This window comes from Lygodium microphyllum, chromosome 22 (assembly GCF_053477565.2).
Source record: "Lygodium microphyllum isolate KBCC chromosome 22, Lygodium_microphyllum_v1.1.10, whole genome shotgun sequence".
Lineage (NCBI taxonomy): Eukaryota > Viridiplantae > Streptophyta > Polypodiopsida > Schizaeales > Lygodiaceae > Lygodium > Lygodium microphyllum.
Window position 1 is genome coordinate 42280635 of NC_141156.1, and position 20473 is coordinate 42301107.

The following is a 20473-nucleotide window of genomic DNA, read 5'->3' on the forward strand; positions in this document are numbered from 1 at the left end:
CCAGTTCTAGCAAATGGTCTTTCAAAAATTAGAGATGTGTTGTCCTCGGGTCATCTTGAGACTGATGGATAGATTGAGTGGATAAATCAAAATATCTAGGATATGCTATATGCATATATCTATTGTAGGCAATATGATTGGGAGCGTTATTTTCCACATTGAGTTTATTTACAACAATGCTAAGCATTTTGCTATTGGATATTACTCGTTTATCCTGATGTATGTTTATGAGCCAAAACCATCAGTTGTTGTCACTGAGCTCAAAGGAGTGAAGTTTGAAGGACTCATATTTAATGACTATTAGCACAACTGCTGTAAGTTATCTTCATGCCATTATAGATCATTTCTAATTACCAAGAAAACCAATACCAGTACTGCAGATCATTTCCAATTACCTCTAGACATCCAAATTCATCATGTGTTCCATGTGAATCATTTGATTTGGAACAAGGAGAATTGATCGTCCTAATTGATGTCCCATGATGATAAGAAGGGCAATCGGTCCACTCATTGAAGAGTTGTCCCCACTTTGTCCTTAATATTATTGAGGATACCAATCATTCATAAGAGGGAAAGTGTTAAATCCTTGGTCATTTGGATAGGACCCTACAACATTGGTCACAGCCTTGGGTCATGAGTGACTTAGTGCAAATGTACTAAGGAAACTTTAGGGTTAGGTCATGCTCATGTAGGACTTAAGGCCCATTGTGCATATTCGTGGTGTGATCACCACTCTTGGACATTGGTCCCAACGGCCCTTGGGTCCGTACATTAGGACAATGTGGGCTGGTGGTATGGGACACTAGCTCTTGGTGTAGTAAGCTTTCGACCCCAAGCTTGAGGGTGAGTTTGTGTCATGAGGACATGTATTTTTGAAACCTCACTTAATATGTGGATTAATTTTTAATCACATGGTTAAGTAAATGTTGCACATGTGAGATGTAATTGGGTTTAGAGTCAATTTATGACCCCGGGACTTGAGGAAATCATGGGATATCAAAGGCAAAAGTTGCTATAAGTTATGCCCCACAAGTACTTGGTGGTTTTTGGTGCCAATTGTTGGCCTAGGTCATTCATTTGGCCATAAGTGTCAGCTGGTGACACTAGGAAAATGGCGTTTAATGGTACCTAATGCCAATTTGATAGTCAAAGATGGCGTAGAGATACTCGGGAATGGAAGTTGCTTAGCCAATTTAATTATTGGCTAGTCAAATTATTTTTCAGGGCACTAAAATAATTATTAGATTAATTTTCAACATTTAAAGACTGTAAATTAATATTTAATTATGGATAATGTTGGAAAAACCATTTGAAAAGGTTGCTACTTGTCAAAAATGCCCATGCAAGATTGCAAAACGTCTTTAGAGGTTCGAGAGAGGTATTTTTTGGTACATTCAGCCTGCAAGAGAGAGGGAGAAGATGCTACTGGTCTGATTTGCAGTCATTGGAGGACCTTTTGAGGTAGCTAGGGGCAGGAGAAGACCAATCAACAGTAGGTGATAACATCTATAAGTTGTTGAGACAGGGCAACAGCAGTAAATGATTGATTTTCTTCAGTTCTTTGCATCTACAAACTGTTGAGACAGGGCAGCAGCAGTAAATGACAGATTTTCTTTAGTTCTTCACAAAGAAAGTTTGAATTTTCTCTCTCCTCAGCATTCTCTCTCATCTCCCAGCCTTTCTATAGCCTTGCTCCGAAGATTATAGCATTGAGATCACCAGAGGCTGAGAAATTTCAGATTTCTTTGCTGTAAATCCTAATTTACAGAGTAGAAGTTAGAGTTTAGCAATAGCCTCGGGAAGCGTGTCAGAAATTGGAAGCTCCAAGACTTGGATTCAACAAGACTGAAGCTGTTTTTTAGCCTATTCAAGTGGAGGGACCAACAAATTATTGAATTTCAAGCATTTTTCATCTTCATCAAAGTGGGTGAAGGCCAATTGATTGCTCAAATTAAGAGGTAAATCAGATTGAAGACTTGTTGGCCATTTTAGACAGCAATGGGAATTGGAATACCAAAAAGATTGGGAGAATCCCATTGTACATGAACTTCTTTTTCAAATAAGTTAAATAAATACCGAAAGGGGCTCTAGTTTTGGGGCTAGTAGGGTGTCCAATGTCCAAGATTATATAGTAAAGTGTGTATTGCTGTTTTGTAAATATATTAATTGTTGTAAATAGTGCTTAATTAGGTTATTTACCACCCTATCCGAGGAGGAAGGCTGGTTGCGTGGGTTTGTTGTACCACTCAATCCCTTGATTTGGTGGGCCTGAGGCACCTAATTGCAAGCCAAAGCTTTGTGCTAGTGCTGATTTTTAATCTCAGTTGAGAAATTACAACAATATGTCTTCATATAGTGAGATGGAAAAATTCTCTCTCTATGTTTCATTTTCAGATTGTACATATTGATGGTAAAAGAATGTTGTGGCTGATGCACTGTCATGTAAGCCACAAATTTCAGCCAATAGAATGGTTTATCACATTGAGTTGTATGCTATGAAAGAAAAATATGTTACTGATTTGGACTTTGCTAATGTTTATGATCAGCTTTGCAATGGGCAAAGGCATGAACACTTTGCGCTAAGAGATGAATTTTTGATGATGCATGAACAACTGTGTGTCACAAAGTAATTAAGGCCTATAGTTATCATTGAAAGCCATGCTCCTCCGTATGTAGGACACAGAGGTATTGATGCCACGGTCAAGGTAGTGGAGCATTTCTTTTATTGACTAGTGTTGAGGCATGATGTAGAACTGTCTGTTAAGCCATGCATCGTATGCCAGAAGGTAAAGCATGATAGGCAAAAGATGCCGGGTTTGTTGCAGCCCTTGTCTATTCCAGATAGGCCTTGGCAGAGCATTGCAATGGACTTTATTTTTGAGCTTTCTAAGACACAAGAAATGATGGGATATGGACTATCATTTGCAGGTTTAGCAAACAAGCCCATTTCATTCTGGTGAGGAAGAAAATAAAGGTTGATCATATGGCACGATTATTTTTGTAGCACATCTTTAAGTATCATGTAATGCTAGAGTCAATCATTAGTGATCAAGACCTTCGGATGATCAATTTATTTTGGAAGGGTTTCTTTGAGAATATGAGTACCACGCTGAAATTCTCATATCCTTCCATCCGTAGACAGATGATCAATCTGAGGAAGCAAATTCCATAGTGTTAGATCTTTTGACGTGCTATGTTTTAGAATATAAGACACAGTGGGAGCAGTGTTTGCCCTTGGTTGAATTTGTTTATAACAACACAATGTATAGTTCTATGGGCAAAGCTTCATTTGAGGTGGTTGAGGGTGACAAGAAGGTACCACCTATTCTGCAAACTAAGGATAAGATCTTTGAGGTTGATCGTTATGTGGAAAACTTGGATGGGTAAGATTATGCTAAGTTTTTAGTGGTTTACATCTGGTTCCATGGACAATAGGATATGTTATGTTGCCATTGATGTTTTAGCTACGGTTTATGTTTGGTTATGCTATGCTATGGTTTGGTTTTGCCAGATGAGTTGAGCTCATGCGAAAAAGACATGTCGCATGATAATCTGGCAATGTTTTTGAGATTCTTTGTGAGTCTTATGTTATGTTATGATTGATTGGTAATTTTCAGCATGTGCTGGGCATATGGAATGGTTGAGCAATAGTGCACCATACTGTGCTAACTATGATGCCTTGTGGAAATTCCAATCTACTATTTTGCTTTTGATGCATTTGGCAAGGATTTTAAGGGGGAGGGCTATCATGAGGACATGTAATTTTGCAAGGATTTTAAGGGGGAGGGCTATCATGAGGACATGTAATTTTGAAACCTCACTTAACATGTGGATTAATTTTTAATCGCATGGTTAAGTAAATATTGCACATGTGAGGTGTAACTGGGATTAGAGTAAATTTACGAGCTCGGGACTCGAGGAAATCACGGGATGTCAAAGGCAAAAGTTTCTATAAGTAATGCCGCACAGGTACTTCATGGTTTTTGGTGCTAGTTGTTGGCCTAGGTAATTTATTTGGCCATAAGTGCTAGTTGATAACACTAGGAAAATGGCGTTGAATGGTACCTAACGCCAATTTGATTGTCAAAGATTGCACAGAGACACTCGGGAATGGAAGTTACCTAGCCAATTTAATTATTGGTCAGTCAGATTATTTTTCAGGGCACCTAAATAATTATTAGATTAATTTTCAGCATTTAAAGATTGAAAATTAATATTTAATTGTGGATAATGTTGAAAAAACCATTTGAGAAGGTTGCCACTTGTCAAAAATGCCCATGCAAGATTGAAAAACGTCTTTAGAGGCTCGAGAGAGGCATTTTTGGTATATTCAGCCTACAAGAGAGAGGGAGGAGATGCTACTGATCTCATTTCTAGCCATTGGAGGTCCTTCTGAGGCAGCCAGGGTAGGAGAAGACCAATCAACAATAGGTGATAGCATCTACAGGTTGTTGAGATAGGGCAGCAACAATAAATGACTGATTTTGTTTAGTTCTTTGCATCTACAAACTGTTGAGATAGGGCAACAGCAGTAAATGACCGATTTTCTTCAGTTCTTCGTGAAGAAAGTTTGAATTTTCTCTGTGCTCAGCATTCTCTCTCATCTCTCAGTCTTTCTATAGCCTTGCTTTGAAGATTACAACATTAAGATCACTAGAGGTTGAGAAATTTCAGATTTCTCTGCTTTGCAAAGCAAAAATTAGGGTTTAGTAGCAGCCTCGAGAAGCATGCCAAAAATTGGAAGCTCTAAGACTTGGATTCAACAGGGCTGAAGCTATTTTTTAGCCTATTCAAGTGGAGGGATCAGTAAATTATTGAATTTGGGGCATTTTCCATCTCCATCAAAGCGGGTGAAGGCCAATTGATTGCCCGAATCAAGGGGCAAATCAGATTGAAGACTTGTTGGTCATTTTGGACAGCAAGGGGAGTTGGAATACCGAAAGGGATTGGGAGAATCCCATTGTACATCAACTTCTTTTTCAATTAAGTTAAATAAATATGGAAAGGGGCGCTAGTTTTGGGGCCAACAGGGTGTCCAATGTCCAAGATTATATGGTAAAGTGTACATTTCAGTTTTGTGAATTTGTTAATTGTTGTAAATAGTGCTTAATCAGGTTATTTACCACCCTATCCGAGGAGGAAGGTTGGTTACAGCTTGTTTGGCTCTACAGCTAGGAGGTTAGTTTGATGTCCCATCCCCTTTGTGGCTTCTACGTTGTGGTACAACTTTTGGTGTCGTGTGCAAGTTGGATCGCGTGCAAGTTGGATCCCATCCCCTTTGTGGCTTCTATGTCATGGTACAACTTTTGGTGTCGTGTGCAAGTTGGATCGCGTGGGGACTTTTCATTGAGTGAGGGTGGTCCAAAATTGTCCTTGCTCCTGTTAGCCATTAGGGGCATAGTAACATGGGATGACCATTTTCTAGCTTGCCATCCTAGTCCCATCCCATCCCCGTACTGTCCCAATCCTGTATGCTGATCAACTGCCAATATTCTGAAGAAAAATCTTGAGAGTATGGTCAGAAAGAAAAATACCATCAACAGAAAAATACCATCAACATGGATAAAAGGAACTGAGTGTTCTGCAACAATTGAGATACATACTTTAAGGTAAAACAACTTTTTTGAAGGCTGCAGCCCTATGTGCTTGTTGTGATGGTGGGCTTTGTTTGAAATGAGAATCTGTATGCGGTTAGATGCTGAAGAATTGCAGCTTTATATGTTGGTCTTATCAGCTTGAATTGCTCGAGTTCTTTATCAAAATTCTGCAGGAAGATTAATAACATATACCTAATGGCATATTTAAGTCACTAACTACTTGAAGTATTGTTTTTGGGCAGGTTTGGACTGGACGGGACTTTTCTGCTTGTTTCGAAGACATATATCCTTCAAAGTCACAAGTTACTTGTGATACCAGAACTTGCGTTTTTTGCTTTATCTCTTTTATTGGCCTAAATCTTTAAAGCCATTGCCACTAGAAAATCTGAATTTCTTCACTCTCTTTCATTGGTGCACTTTTTAAATCATAATAGAATTATGCACTTAATAGTCTCTTGTTGACTGCTAGAGTTTAGTGTGCTGTTTGTAATGCTTTTCCTGAATATTAACCATGTCTCTTGCACTTAGGCAAGGCCTGAACTTTGAAGTGTACCTACAACGTGGCTAGCAGCAGTTTCTATGTTTTAGAAAGAAGTAAATACTAAGCTTTCTGATGGTACTCCTTAACAAGCTTTACGGTGTTTGGATGTGCAACAAATTTGGTAACCGTTATTTTGATTACCTTCTACAGCATCAATGGGCCACAAAACTTGAGACAGGTTAGAGAAATATTCCTGCAACTTGATGCTAATAACATGTGCTATGAGCAGGTGGATGCTTATTGACATGTAATGTGTTAGAAACATTATTAATGTGCTCATTGGATTGCTCATTACTACACTCTCATAGACTTCATGTCCAGTGGAGCTGGCAGCAAGCAAATGCATTTGCAAGTTGTGAGTTACGTTTGCAGCCCTATAAAACTTTCTAGCTCAAGCTATGTACATATTGCAAAAGCTATCAGCCTTGTCTTTTTGAGTAGCTGTGGCACCTTACCGTTTGTCAGGGCAGCTTTGTTTCACCTAAACTCTTGGCAGTTTGAGTTTGCCTGGTTACTTCATCACCTGGAAATGATGTTACTAGAAATAGCATTTTGCAGCTGCAGTTTGGTGCTTGTTTTTACGACTGCCCTTATTGTAGTTTCCAATTATGATTAAAATGCACACTTTTGGAGTAGCATCCATGGGTATTAAATTGCAAAACCTTTTCTTTAGGAGACATGGATTTCTTAACACATAGATTAAGGCCTCTTGGTTGCAGATTTTTGAATGCTATTCACCAATAAAACTCCAAATTTAGTTTTGTAATTATACCTGATTGCCTCTTGACAGGACTTTGTCTTTTTCTCACTGGCATTTGCTCACTAGCATTTTTCTCACTAGCATTTGCTGCAGTCCAAAAAAAAAAAAGCTAAATCATTTTGGTTTGAAAGTTTTTGTCTACCTCTAGATGGCTGCATTTGGTGAGATAAATCCTTATCTAGAAAGAAACTGAATAGAATTATGAGATTGGCCTAAAGATGGTGGGAGAATTCTGAGGCTTGGGACAAAGATGGTGATATCACCAAGTGAGGAGTTATCCTTGCCTTGGATCCATTGATTGAAAAAGGCCATTCAAGTCCAAAGGTCTAGTAGGCTGGTGGTGACTATCACCTCAGACTGCTCAAGAGTTCAAAAGTGAACCTTGAGGGACCTCTTTCCCAGAGGTATTACTGATGAAATCTTGGTGGGGTACCTATGAGAGCTGGCTGGATCATTTTGTTTCAATGATTGAAATGGTGGGTGAAATCAGCCTTCCTTCTTGGAATGGGTGGTGATAACCTGATTTAAGAGTTAATTACAGCAATAAATAAATGCACATAAAACGAAATACACACTTTACCATAACATTCTTTGACAGTAGATTCCTTGTTGGCCCCAAATTTGGCGCCCCTTGCGGTATTTCTTTAGCTTTCATTCAATTGGAAGGAGTACAACTCGAGATTCTTCAATCTCCTCCTGCTAACCAATTGCTCTTGCTGTCATAAATGACCAGCAAGACTTTTGGGTCATTTTCCCCTTGATTTACCCAAGACTTCTTCTCCAATTTGACCCTTGGCTGGCCAAATGCTGCCCCAAATCAATTCGGGATGGGTTGGCTTCTGAAATCCCTTGATAATCTTCAATTATCAGCTGTTGATTTCAATCCCTTGAGCCTTCAATCTCTGGCACGGATCCCAAGGTGGTTGCTAAATCGTAATTTCTGTTGTAAATTAGGGTTTATTGCAGAAATTACAGATCAGCCCACCAAAGTGAGATTTCGTCTGAATGGCTAAGAATTGCTGAGAATGGCTGAGCATAGGCTGAAGGAGATGAGAGAATACTATAGAGAGAGAAAATTCTGAGATTTGTCGCGAAGAACTGATCAAAATCAGCTGCTGCCCCGCTGTGCCAGCCCCAAACGGATGCACAAACAACAATAGGAGCATCAGAGACTGTGATCTTAAGGAGAAAGTGCTTTAGTAGCAATTGCCAGCTTCGCAAGGTCAAGAATATGCAATCTCCATCACCAAAATGGTCTCCAATGGCTGGGAAATGGCCCCAAAAGCTGGCAGCAACAGTCCAACAACTCTTTCCAACAGCTCTAAAATGAAAAAACGAGATTTCCCTCTTCCTTCAGCCCTATTTAGCTGTTCCCCCGCTTGCATGGGAAAGTTTTGCCAAGTAGCAGCTTTCTTAATCCATTTTCAGCAATTTCCAGCCATTTAATTAATTTTTAGAATTAATTAATTCTGAAAATTAATTCAGCCCTTAATCCATGCCCAGAAAATTGACCTTGCCCATCCAGAAATTAATTGGCTAGGCCATTTGCAACCCAAAGTGGTCCCATGCATTAATTGACCCTTGGACAAGCATTAATCCATTAATTAATGCCTAGTTCCTAGTGTCACCACTGACACTTAATGGCCAATTAGTGGTCCTAGGGGCAAACTGACACCAAAATTCACCTAGAATCTAACAAGTGTAACTTGTTACAACTTTTGCTTTTGACACCCATCTTTTTCACAGGGTCCTTCAGCCTTCAACTGTGAAAATGTAGCTTGCACCTCACATGTGCATCTTTTAATTGCACATTTGATTAATCCTTTAATCAAATGTCAATTAAACATAAGAAAAGTATTAAACTTTCACGTCCTCGTGACAATGGGTAACCATGACATTTGGAAGGCAGTCACCATGTCCCTAATGACATTTGGAGAGATGCTACTGCCTCTAGTGAAGGCATACTCATCACGAGTTTGTGGAGGTAAAACACAAAGAATGTTATAATGAATCTTGTTTTTAAAAAGATCGGAGGCCTATCAGCTCCATGTGTCATATTTAAACTCAGGTTGTTTGCAGTACATGTAATAAATTTGGGAAGCCTTTATTGAGGGTTTAGGAGACAGTCCTTGACAGTTCAAGGATATACGAGTGGAGTCATGGCTAAGCCTGAATAACTAGGTTACGTTTGTAATGTGTGACTACCTTGTTAGCATCTACTCCCTACACAGTTGACACCTTACATTGTTGAGGCTTCAATCACTGAATTTGGGCCCTTGGGCCCCAGGTTTGACCTGCAGTAGGCAGACTGTGGCAGTTTACTTGGGCTTAAATGGACCTGTGGCTGAGGGTGAATAAGTAAGGCTACATTCATACTGCTTTGGGACTGCCTTGTTAGTATGTGCTTACTTTGTATTTGTCATTTGAGACTTGTGGCTAAGGCTGAGTAAGTAGGCTATAGTTGTTGTTTGGGGCTATCTTGTCAGCATGTGCTTACTATATAATTGAAACCTTGCTTTATTGAGGGGCATTCTGAAGGATGCTTATCATACAGAAGGCCTGACTAATATTGACATAACATATATCCTCTTCCCTCTACTAGAACTTTTGAGATGATCTACTGATAAGCTCTTAGTTTTACCTACTGTGGTTGGGTGGTGAGCTATGCCTATGGCTCTTTGTAATAGGTTCCATGCATGGTCCCTTTCATACGGGACGAAAACACAGCCGTAGGAGTACGGCAATATGTTTTGAGTTTGTTTATCTGCCTTGAGCTGAAACATATGTGGCCGGCACCATTCAGTTGTTATCTCGTTAAATATCTACAAGCAGCAATGATGGAGCTGTACTAAGAACATGCATATAATAATATAAATATTTATAGAGTCTTGGCAAAGGCTAAAAGGTTAGGTAATGTCTCTTCTTAAAAAGGCATGACCTATTTTAGGGCCCTGGAAAAGTCAAGTTTGTTTGGGCCAAACGTTCTTCAGTTTTTTCAAGCATTTGCAAACATTTGCATGGTTAAGCATACAAGCATGATAAAAACCATGGTTCATCTTCAGACTTCTGGTGGGTGTTAGGCACGTGACTAGTGTTGGTGATTAGAAGGCTTTCAACAAACAGCAAATAAATTATTAAACTGCATAAGAAAGGTGTCTAGCATTCTATCCTTCCATCATTTTTTTCTTGTGTTATTCAATGCAGGAAGCAAAGTTAGCTTTCCAATCATTTGGCTTTAAAAGATCTTTGGGTTTGGAGCTACTACCTGCTGTGGCTATATTTATAACAGTACTACAGGTTTTCCAGCTGTTTTTATTCAAGGTTGAGAAGATGGGTTTATCCATGCATTCTTGGTCCTATTTTGGCACACAATTAATTGCTTGGGTAAGCATTGAAGGACATCAAAAATAATTTTGGTGAAGTTATATAGATCTTTATCTTTTGCTGGAGTTCAGGAATGCTCTAAGCTTTGCAAGGCTCTTCATCTGGGACAATCACATCAGTAGATGTCATGAGGTCATCAGATCTATTTTTCTTTGGTCTGCTAGCTGTAGTATATGCAAGTTCACTTCAGAAGTGAATACACATGTGCTGCCCACTTGAGTACAAACACAGGTTATGTGACGTGTGTAATTTGTCAGTTGTTCGTTACTTTGAGTCTGACATTTCTAATGTTTCCTGGCAGGTTGCGACTTGTCGCATCTTGTATTGTCGCTATGAGATTGTTATGACTAAGTATCGGCTTCTTCATCTTTGGTGGTTGTTTAGAACATTTTTCTACATTCCAATTTTGCGCACGATGATTAGCTCGTCAAAGGTATGGAACCATTGAATAGGGCCTGGATTTTCTATTTCACAAGTTTGCATTTGAGCATGCAAAGTAAAAATATTTCATGCAATGGGGGAGTATCTCACTGAGTATATAGATATGTTGGATAGATATAAAGCTTGTATGTATGACATACACAATTTTTTTTTTGTGGAAAACTATCATTTGAACAATCATATGCAAATATGCTGAACATTGAATAGTGCAGCCTAAAGAGTTCAGAAACACTCATTGAAAAGATCAACGTGAGCTCTATTTAATCCTTTAGTGATGAGGCTGTAAAAAGAGTTTGGTGCAGAGATCTTCTAAAAGTAAGTATAACCATCAGAAACAGTGACCTCACAAGTAGCCAAGTGTTGAAACTTCCAAATGGTCTAGAGTGTCCATAAGTGCACCTAGAGTAAGAAAGTCGCACGAGGTTTCAATCTGACTGGCAAGAACCAAAGTACCAACAAAGCTTTAAAATCCAGAGAAGGAAAGTGGAGTTTGAGAGAAGAACCTGCTTGCTGAATACGCTCCTGCAATGGACGATGATGATAAAAAATGTGTGGAGAACTTTCATATGAAGCACCACATCTATGGCAAGTAGTAGGAGCAATCTTTCTAGTGGCAAAGCAATGAATTGGAAGTATCACCAATCATTCATCCCCAAAGGGAACGGCGCTCCTTGAGTGGTGGCTTGCTGGCCCGAACTTTTGAGTGCCTTTGACACCATTGAGTGATGGGATCTGTACAAGCTATAATGCATTGATAACACTCTGATATCCAAGTCTCAAGTTGAAGCACAAGATGCATTCTCTTGGCTGTCATATCATGCAGAGAATAATCCTTACCAATGTACAGAATGCTACAATCTTGTAATCTATCTTTAGAATTCAGATTAGGAAGTGGCTGAAAATTCTCAATCATATTTCGGATGAGAGCTGAAAGAGGCCTGTAATGATGACCCAAAGCATACCCTGAAAGTTATAATAGTAGCATGAGTGGGAACATTAGCCAGTCTGGAAATGCTTCTCATCGCCAAATTCTAAGCTTTTCTTGGTTCAGCAACAGCCAAGGGAAGATAAAAGACATTACTTCAATATAGTCTTTCATTATGAACTTTAAGCTCAAGCTTGCTAGTCCATTTAATATCAAAACGTGCTTTTTTCCAACTAGTGGCTTGTTTGGTAGCAAAATGACATGCAATAATGGAATCTTGCAAGTGCCCCAAAATCCAATCCATAGTATGAATAATCCAAGTACAAAACATTCAGCACTGTTGCATATTGATGAGGATGAGTCCAGCGCTGCTGGTGTCAAAGTGGGCGTCAGAGAACCCAGGCAGCAGGCTGTATATCAAGGAAAACATAGATATGCTGTTGTCTACGATGACATGGATGTGGCTAGATGGTATAGATGAGGCCTGATAATGATGGTGATGCTGATAGATGCTGAGGTGATGATGAATGAATGCTGATGCTACTCCGGAAGACTGAAAATGCAGGTATCTGAGCCAAAATTCAAGAGAATGCAGGTATGGCAGCAGGGGAAGAGGTGACATGGTAGCAAGGGAGGAGCATCAATGCTGGTAATGCAAAGCTGATGATAGCACCAGTATCCTGAGGGCTGGTGCTGATGCCTTATGCAAGGAACTCAGGACAAGAAGCATGAATCAATAGGCTGAAGCTCTTGCAGTGGAAGACAGCTTGGCACTGAAGAATGCGATAAAGGGATCAAGGGATGAGGATGAAAGTGGGAGTGTACATTGAATCCCCTTGTATAGAACATTGTGAGTCAATTGTCCTACTGAAATTTCTCGTTAAATGCAAAGTTGCTTTTTGAAGCCAATTTAAGAGCCAAAAAAATACTAGAAAAATATGATAATTTAAAAGGAAGATTAGGTATCTTAACACCTCTTAGGCCAAAAAGGAGATCAAAGCAATTGAAAAGAAGGCTCTCACCCCGACCCAAAATGTCCACTCCAAAGAGATAAGGCATCTAGCCAAGAGTGTCACTCTAGATTGCCCAAGGACCTGCTAGGATTGCAAAGGCAGTGGATATGTTCTTCTGAGTTGCCCAAGATGTCACCCTAGTGAATCAAGACATTGGAACACTCCTATGGGATGTAGTTTGTGTATTCATTGTTTGTTTGACTTGGCTCAATAATTCTAGAAAAGTGTGATCCAAAGTAAAAAAGCATGAGTGTAGAGGTAGATGAGGGTAATCGCTGCATGGAGTGGTAGTTGGCAGCTTCTTGAGATCCTGTGTGAGCAATGAGTGCTCAAGATGCTCCATTTGATGAAATGAAAGGCATTCATGCTAAATAATGCATGGGTTTTCACTTGGGAGGGATGCTAAACCTTGTAGGTTTTCATTCATTTCAAATGCCCAACTTATACACACATAAATGCAAAGGGGTAATGCATAAGGGGCTTGTTCGTGTAACAGGCTGCCCAATGCAAGTGTAGAAATAATAGGGAGGGGATGTTGCTGTTGAAGACAAAGAAGACAAAACCGTGTGGAGCTAAAGTATGCTTTACAGCTGATTAGCAATTTTACATAGCCCCAAAACATGCTTAATTAATGAAAAACACAAATTTGGTGTGCTATTCGAGAGAGTCTTAGTGGTCCCCCAAAACCCTAATTTTTTGGGGCACCCTTCAATATCTGTAAATAGACGGGCTACCCATTATTCAGCCTTATCCTTTGGTGCAGGTTTCTCACTCTACCATGCAGATTTTAGGCATCAGCCATCTACCATCAGCTGTCTAGCCATCACCGATTGCAGCCCATCACTATCTAGGCCTCGGCCTATTGTCAGCCATCTTACTGTTTGAGGTCTCCATTTGTTGCATCATCATAGCACCTGATTAGCCTGCGTTTTCAGCATTTGATGCTGAGCGACAAGTTGCTGCCATCTCTCCCACCGGGTGACTGTTGCAATACTTGCATTTTTGCTATCCAACAAGTTGTCTACATCAGCAAACACCTCTCATGTTGTTACCTGATAGTTCTTTGCCTTGGATGATTAGTTTTCAGCCTTCTTTGGTGGTACATTGCTGCGTTTACCAGATTTCAGCCTCCGATTGCTGTGTTTTGGTGATCAACTTGCTACCCTTCATTATTCAACACTCTCTCACCTCAGACTACTGGTTACAGCACTTGGGATTTGTCTCTGGTGGACGCCACTCTCCGACACTGCATTGCTTTGCCCTTGGCCATTTTGTATGCTCTTACATTCATTTACAACATTCATTCACTTTAGAGTTTCTTCTCTCTGTGTTTGAGTTTTGAGTTTTTATGTTTTGCTTTTAGTGTTTGAGTTTTGCTTGTCTTTGTGTGAGTCTTCGTCTTTCAGACTTGGTCGTACATGTTGTCTTTCCTTAGTGCAAACCTTAGCTTGTCTTCATAGGCTGAAATTTGAGTGCACCATGTGGGCGTTGTTTACCCCCTTCTCGAGCCATGATGTGGATATTGAGGAGAAGTTGAAGTTAGCTGTAGTGTGGAGAACCTGAATGTAGAAATTAATGAAGTAAAAGAAACTCAATTGGAAGAACCATGTCAGAGAAGCAACCACTATGGTAGCATTAAGAGATGCTTGAAGGTCGGCATTAGAAGGGGAAGCTTCCATGGTGGTTGAAGGAGTAGGGTTCAACCAAGGGAGAACATTGAGCTACCAAGGAATGGCCGACAAATTGTCTTTCTAGCCTAGTCAAGCCCAGTGGATACTTGCAAAGCTAGTCCTTAACTAAATTACAAGTCCAACATGTAAGTACTAGAAGAGACCAAACATTGCCTATTGAAAGGCCATCGATATATGCACATATCATGGACAATAACTCAAATCAAATTTATGTATTTAATGCCAATATCCATGTTAGCATGTCAAATGAATCCATGATAAATATTGATTACAAAAGTTCAAACACGTTTTAAGGGTAGGGTTTTTTCGAAAGTTTGAAATAGGTGTTTCATAAGTTTATGAAACGTTCAAGTATGAAACGAGTCTCCTAACCTTATGAAATGGGTTTCCTAGCAACTGATTGAGATGCTTTGGTACTAAGCTAAGAGAGAATTAGTGCAAATATGAGTAAAGAGTAAGTGCAAATGCAAGGAGGAAAAAAAGGGAATAGTCTAAAGGTTCTTAGCCTAATGACGAAGTAGCCTATTGGCTTGACTCGTGTAGCCTAATGGGTAGAAGGAAGTGGTAGAAGAGCCTAAGGAAATACTAGCTTAATTGATCCTAGAGGACTTAGAAAATCTAGACTCATCATGAGTCCCCTTAAGAGTGGCTAGATGCCCTATGGAGTGAAATCTAATCCAGGTGTGTTAGTGGTCATGGTCATCTCCTGGTTGTGAGCTCTACACTAAGTTAGTGGGGACATTAGGAGCATTGTACTGGTCTAGTGATTTTAGTCACTTTTTGTCATTTTGTCTTGTCCCTATTTTTGGGTCCCGTCCATCTTTTTGGCCTGGGACATCCTAGAGGATTGATTGCTGTCATAGAGGATTTTAGGTTAGTCATGCCTATTTACAGCCTCACCTCTATCAAATTGTTGACAATTAACTTTAGTTATTGACATCTTCCATCTCCTGCCTTCTCTGTCGAGCAGCCTCAATGTAACTATACTCTCAAGCACGTGCAAGGGATGAGCCTTCTATCACCTTCCTTTCATTAATCAGCTGAGTTTCTCTTCTTGCCTTCATTGTTTCTCATCTTGTTCACACGTATCCTCTTCTGCTGCCACTCTCACAGGGTATCATTGCCATAACTTCCTTGCGAGCCTGCTAGACATTCATTGCCAGCCTTCCCTCTCTATGCCATAGCTGTGTTTCTGATCAGCTGCCCCTTTCACCCCTGCTTCAGTGCTTCGTTTTGTTGCCCAGTATGGCTTCAGCAACCCTCTTCTACACCAGTCCTGCATTTTCATTCTACTGTTGTCTGTAAGTTCTGGGCGCCATCTGTTCAAGTTGCGGCTGCTGCCTGGGTGTCCATTCAGACCTGCATTTTACTGCCCGACTGCCTGGTGGACATCCTGTGGAGGCCGGAACATCTGTGTTTGCTGCCAGAATTTGTGCCGGCCATCCCACAAAGGCTGGTACACATGCGTTTCTGCCTGGACAGACTTCTAAGCTGTAGGTGCTGTGTTTTCAACTAGCAGAGTGCTGGTTGCTGCATTTCCTGCTTGGACAGCAGTTGGAGGCCTGCACTCTGTAGTGGACACCCCCTGCAACTTGGAGAGCTTGTCTTTGATGGTCAGCCATTTTTCATCTCTTAGTGCCTCATTTTTTTGCAAACTTGAAAGCATATACTTGAAGTTTTCTCAGCATATACTTGAAATTTATGCTTTCAAGTATATACTTGTAGTTCTCTCAGCATGGATTTTGAGTCTGATGCATCATTCTAATCTACAAGTCCTCGGCCTACTTTAGTGCCCACGAGGTGTCAACCTTGCTTCTCTCTACTTCCATTGTTGGTGCGTGTTCCCATTCTCCCCAATCTCCCCAAGCCTGAAAAGTTGGATGGTTCCAACTATTCCTTCTGGAAGGTCGAGGCTTGTCACATTCTCAATACCTATGAGATGCAAACATTTGTCTCCCAGCCTAATCCTTGCTCGATACCTATACCCAATGACTATGATTTAGAGGATAAGGTTGCTTTTTGAGATGGGGTCAATGCTAGAGCTTTGACATTTTGTTTCCTTAATTGCACTGATAGTGGGTTGGTTCATGTGAAAGATATTCCTATTGGTAGCATAGGTGTGGACTAAACTCAACAACCTCTTTGAGGTTTGTAGTCTCTCATCGGCTCACATTTGGAGACGTGAATTCACTAGATATTAGTCTCTCTCTCTCAACGAGGAGGAGCTTTCAAAAAATTTGTGGTAAAAAATGGCGTTGTCGGTAACCCCCTTTTTAGCAAAACTGATAACCCCCTTTTCATCGATTTTTTTTGGCAAACCGTCCAATCTCTGTGTGTGTGTGTGTGTGTAGGCTGATGGGCGTGTGACGGGCGAATGCTAACGGGAGTGGTGATGGGCGAATGCTGACGGGCGTGTGACGAATGATGTGTGATGAATGTTGATGGGCGTGTGACAGGTGAATGCTGATGGGCGAATGTTGACGGGCGTGTGACGAATGCTGTGTGACAAGTGCTGATGGGCGTGACGGTTGCTGTGTGACGTTGGCATGATGGGACATTGCGTGACGGACGGGAGGTGCCTAGCGTGACGGATGTGTCTATTATGAGTGATGGGACCTGACGGGATTTTCAGGTTCGTCCTCCAAGAGATGACAGTCTGATAGTAGGGACGGCAGTTTGGTATGAATGCTGACATGAAGGAGCTACTCTGAAGGGTCACGTTTCTGCGCAGGGGGACAACTGCTGTCTTGCAGGGTCAGGTCCCTCCACAAGGAGATAGATACTGTCCTCGTAGTTGCAGAGGTATTGGCAGTTGTTTAGGGGTCTCTGTAGGGTCAACGTGGGGCTGTGCAAGGTACAAATGCAAGCACACTGAGTGGATGCCTTGGACTATGAGATGGCAGAGACTACTGACAAAGAAACTAGTGGACATGAGACCGAACTTGACACACAACCAATTGGGCTAACCACGAGCGGCACTGCATCAAAAGGGCAATACAAGACCCCCACTAAGGACGAATAGTTCTACTTGACACACAACCAATTGGGCTAACCACGGGCGGCACTGCATCAGAAGGGCAGTATAAGATCCCCACTAAGGACGAAAAGTTTTACTATAGGCAAAACAGAAGAGCCCGTGAAAATGCCACTCCCACAAGTGCCAAGCGATGGACAAAGATGCAAAGGCTGATTGCAACAAATGGTTTGGATGACATGAAAGCCCCCATAAGAGCTGAGATTGCAGCAATATGTATGCCAATGATTGACAAGGTATCAAGTGACGTGAATGCAATGCATGAAACATGGGGAAAAGAATTGAATGCTAAAATGGATGCAAACCTAAAACCGTGCATGAGGGTGTGTGGCAACATGCAACAAAAAGTCATGAATGACATGGATACAAAGCAAAAAGATACATATGAAAAATTGTAGGAGACATTCAGGAAAGAACTAAGTGCTGTTGTAGAAACAAATGGGAAATCATGCTCTAATAGTTGGGACGATGCAAAATATAAAGAAATCAAGGCTCACTTGCAAATGGATATGATAGATAACTTGAACATGGCAAGGGACGCTTGGAAAGCAAATATGGATGCATTGAAAGCTAATACGAATGCACACATAGCAGCCGAGGACATGGAGATTGCTGAACTCAAAAGGCAGTTAGAGTCATGTAAGAATGTATTAGGGACATACACGTCAATGATGGATGCACAAACAACGATGCCAGATGCACCAGAATTAAAGAAAGAGGTGGAAATTAAAAAAAAAGACATGTACACATGGGTGAATGTGGTAGAGGGAGCTCAAAAGAAAGTAGAAAATGTTCAGCAAAACAAATAGTGAATGAAAATGCACAATGGATTGAGGTAGTCAAAAGAAACAAAGGGATGCCTCAGAACAAAGTAGAAATGATGAACGCAACACTAGAGGAGGAAGCAAAGAGGAAACTCCGTGCATTGCATGTACGTGTGGTGGGATGGGCTAAAAAAGGAAACCCCCAAAAGGATGCAAAAACACTTTGTGCTAAGATGGGTGCAGACAAGACACTCATTATGGATGCTCGGAGGATAGGTGATCCAAATGACAAAAGAGGTCAGATCCTCATGCTGAAATTTGAGGACATGGATAGCAAAAGGGCCTTCTTATCAAAGAGAAAGGCTTTGAAGGGTGAAAAGATTTATCTCGATGAGGATCTCACACCCGCATAGTTGGAGCACAGAAGGGCTAGCATGCCAAAAGTGTTGGAGGCATGTAAAGAAGGCAAGTATGCTATGTATAGAGATGGTAGAGTAGTCATAGCAGAGTCACAATGATGGTTCAAGGTCTATGATACGCTAAAGATGTCCCTTTGGAATTGTAATGGTTCAATGAGACTTGATGTAGGTTATTTTGAGAATACTTTTTGTGGGATAGACATGGCCATGTATATAGAGACACATCATGTATAAATTCTAGATTACCGGATGTTGTGGGATACAAATGGGAGAGCGTCTATAGACCTCAACCCTGTAGACCAGGAGGAACAAGGGGGTTAGGTGGGGTGGCTATTCTTTATCGTGAGAGTCTCCAAGACATGATTCACGTGGTGTCGCGAAATGTGCATGCTAGATATATGTGGGTAAGGCTAAGGATAGGGCACCTGAGGGATCTATATGTTGCAATATGCTACTTCCCACTTGCCTCTTCAACATTTGCTCTTGGGGAGGGATCACCATTTGAAGTACTACATGAGGTTATTATGAGATATGCAAGCAGTGGGGACATACTACCAGTGGGAAACTTTAATGCTCGAACAGGAAGTGAGCAGTCCGCCTTCTATGATACTGAACATGAAATGTTTAAGGAATTGGCATTGGATGAACTAGGGCTTGTCAGGACATCTCAAGATAAGGAGGTGACGGCATATGGATCCCATTTGCCAACTTTAGGAAGTGCTCACGAATTGGCTATATTCAATGGCCTATTAAGATGGCGGAGGGTGGATGCTTTCACTTGTTGGAACAACAAAAAAGGGGCTTGCATTGTGGACTATGTAATGGGCTCGCCAATGTTAATCCCAGAAATTAAGCATTTTGAGATATATGATAAGCCGATTGGTATAGTAGCCAACCATGCGGTTCTATAATTGACTCTAACATGTGGTCAGAGACAAGAAACATGCACACAGTTACACAAATTCCCACATTATGAATTTCTAGAGCAAACGTTGCATATCTATAGTGATGTAGTACGAGATGGCTTAAGCCAGCTAGACCAACATGAACCATTGGAAGATGTCACTAGATCTCTAGCGAAGGTTTTACATGCTGCAGCTTCAAAGGCATTCCCATATAAGATGGGTTCTACAGCAATACGCAGATGTACTGCCCCTCAAAATGCTTGGTATGATGATGAGTGTAGACAGAGACATGCACACACAGACAAGCAAGGAATATCTTTTGTCATCTTGTGTAGAAAACAAAGAGAGATTATTTAGCCAAAGTAGAGTTAGAGATGTATCAGCTCTTTTTGAGTAGAGACAGCAAGAAGGCATGGAGGAAATTTCATGGGAGACAACCCCTAATTCATTTGACATCACCTATGGTATAGCATGAACATGCTAGGGCATTGTATGATGTTCCATCACAAGAGCAGATACCCTGTCCATCAAACTCTAGGCCAACACAATGTGGTTTCTTTACGGAAAGATGGTGAGATATGCCATTTGGAGGTTGAAGAATGGGGGAGCACATGATCAAGATGGCCTTGTGGCAGAGCATTTTGCACATGCATGTTATGCATTGGCTCCTATCTTGGCGAATCTCTTCAATAGAGCCGTATGTGAGGGATTTCCAGTAAGTTGGTGTGACCACACAATAGTGCTGATTTTTAAGAGTGGAGATCCATTGGTCGCTAACAACTACTCAACTATTATGATTGGCCATATGCTAGCAAAGATATATGCCTCTATTGTGGAACATGAGTTGAGTTGGTGGGTTGAAACAAAGAAAATACGGCCTGCCGGACAAGTTGGCTTCCGCCGTGGATACAACACGCTAGACCATATATTCATGCTAAGGGCCTTGATTGAGGAGGGAGGATCACAGAGACAAAAAATCTATTGTTGTCTTGTGGATTT

General features: G+C 40.9%; 1 protein-coding gene across 6 annotated transcripts in view; it reads left to right on the top strand.

Annotated features, from left to right (window-relative positions):
* The window catches only part of ABCC13 (multidrug resistance-associated protein 11), a 257291-nt gene that overhangs the window by 27053 nt on the left and 209765 nt on the right, over window positions 1-20473 (top strand). For 5 of the 6 annotated variants that reach the window (XM_087662983.1, XM_087662984.1, XM_087662980.1 and 2 more), the window contains 4 exons: window positions 5840-5880; window positions 6235-6316; window positions 10103-10282; window positions 10584-10715. In XM_087662983.1, the coding sequence (XP_087519109.1) occupies window positions 5840-5880; window positions 6235-6316; window positions 10103-10282; window positions 10584-10715 (435 nt within the window). Of the gene's footprint in view, window positions 1-5839; window positions 5881-6234; window positions 6317-10102; window positions 10283-10583; window positions 10716-20473 lie in introns of those variants that run through there. The other variant, XM_087662985.1, reaches the window with a different exon arrangement.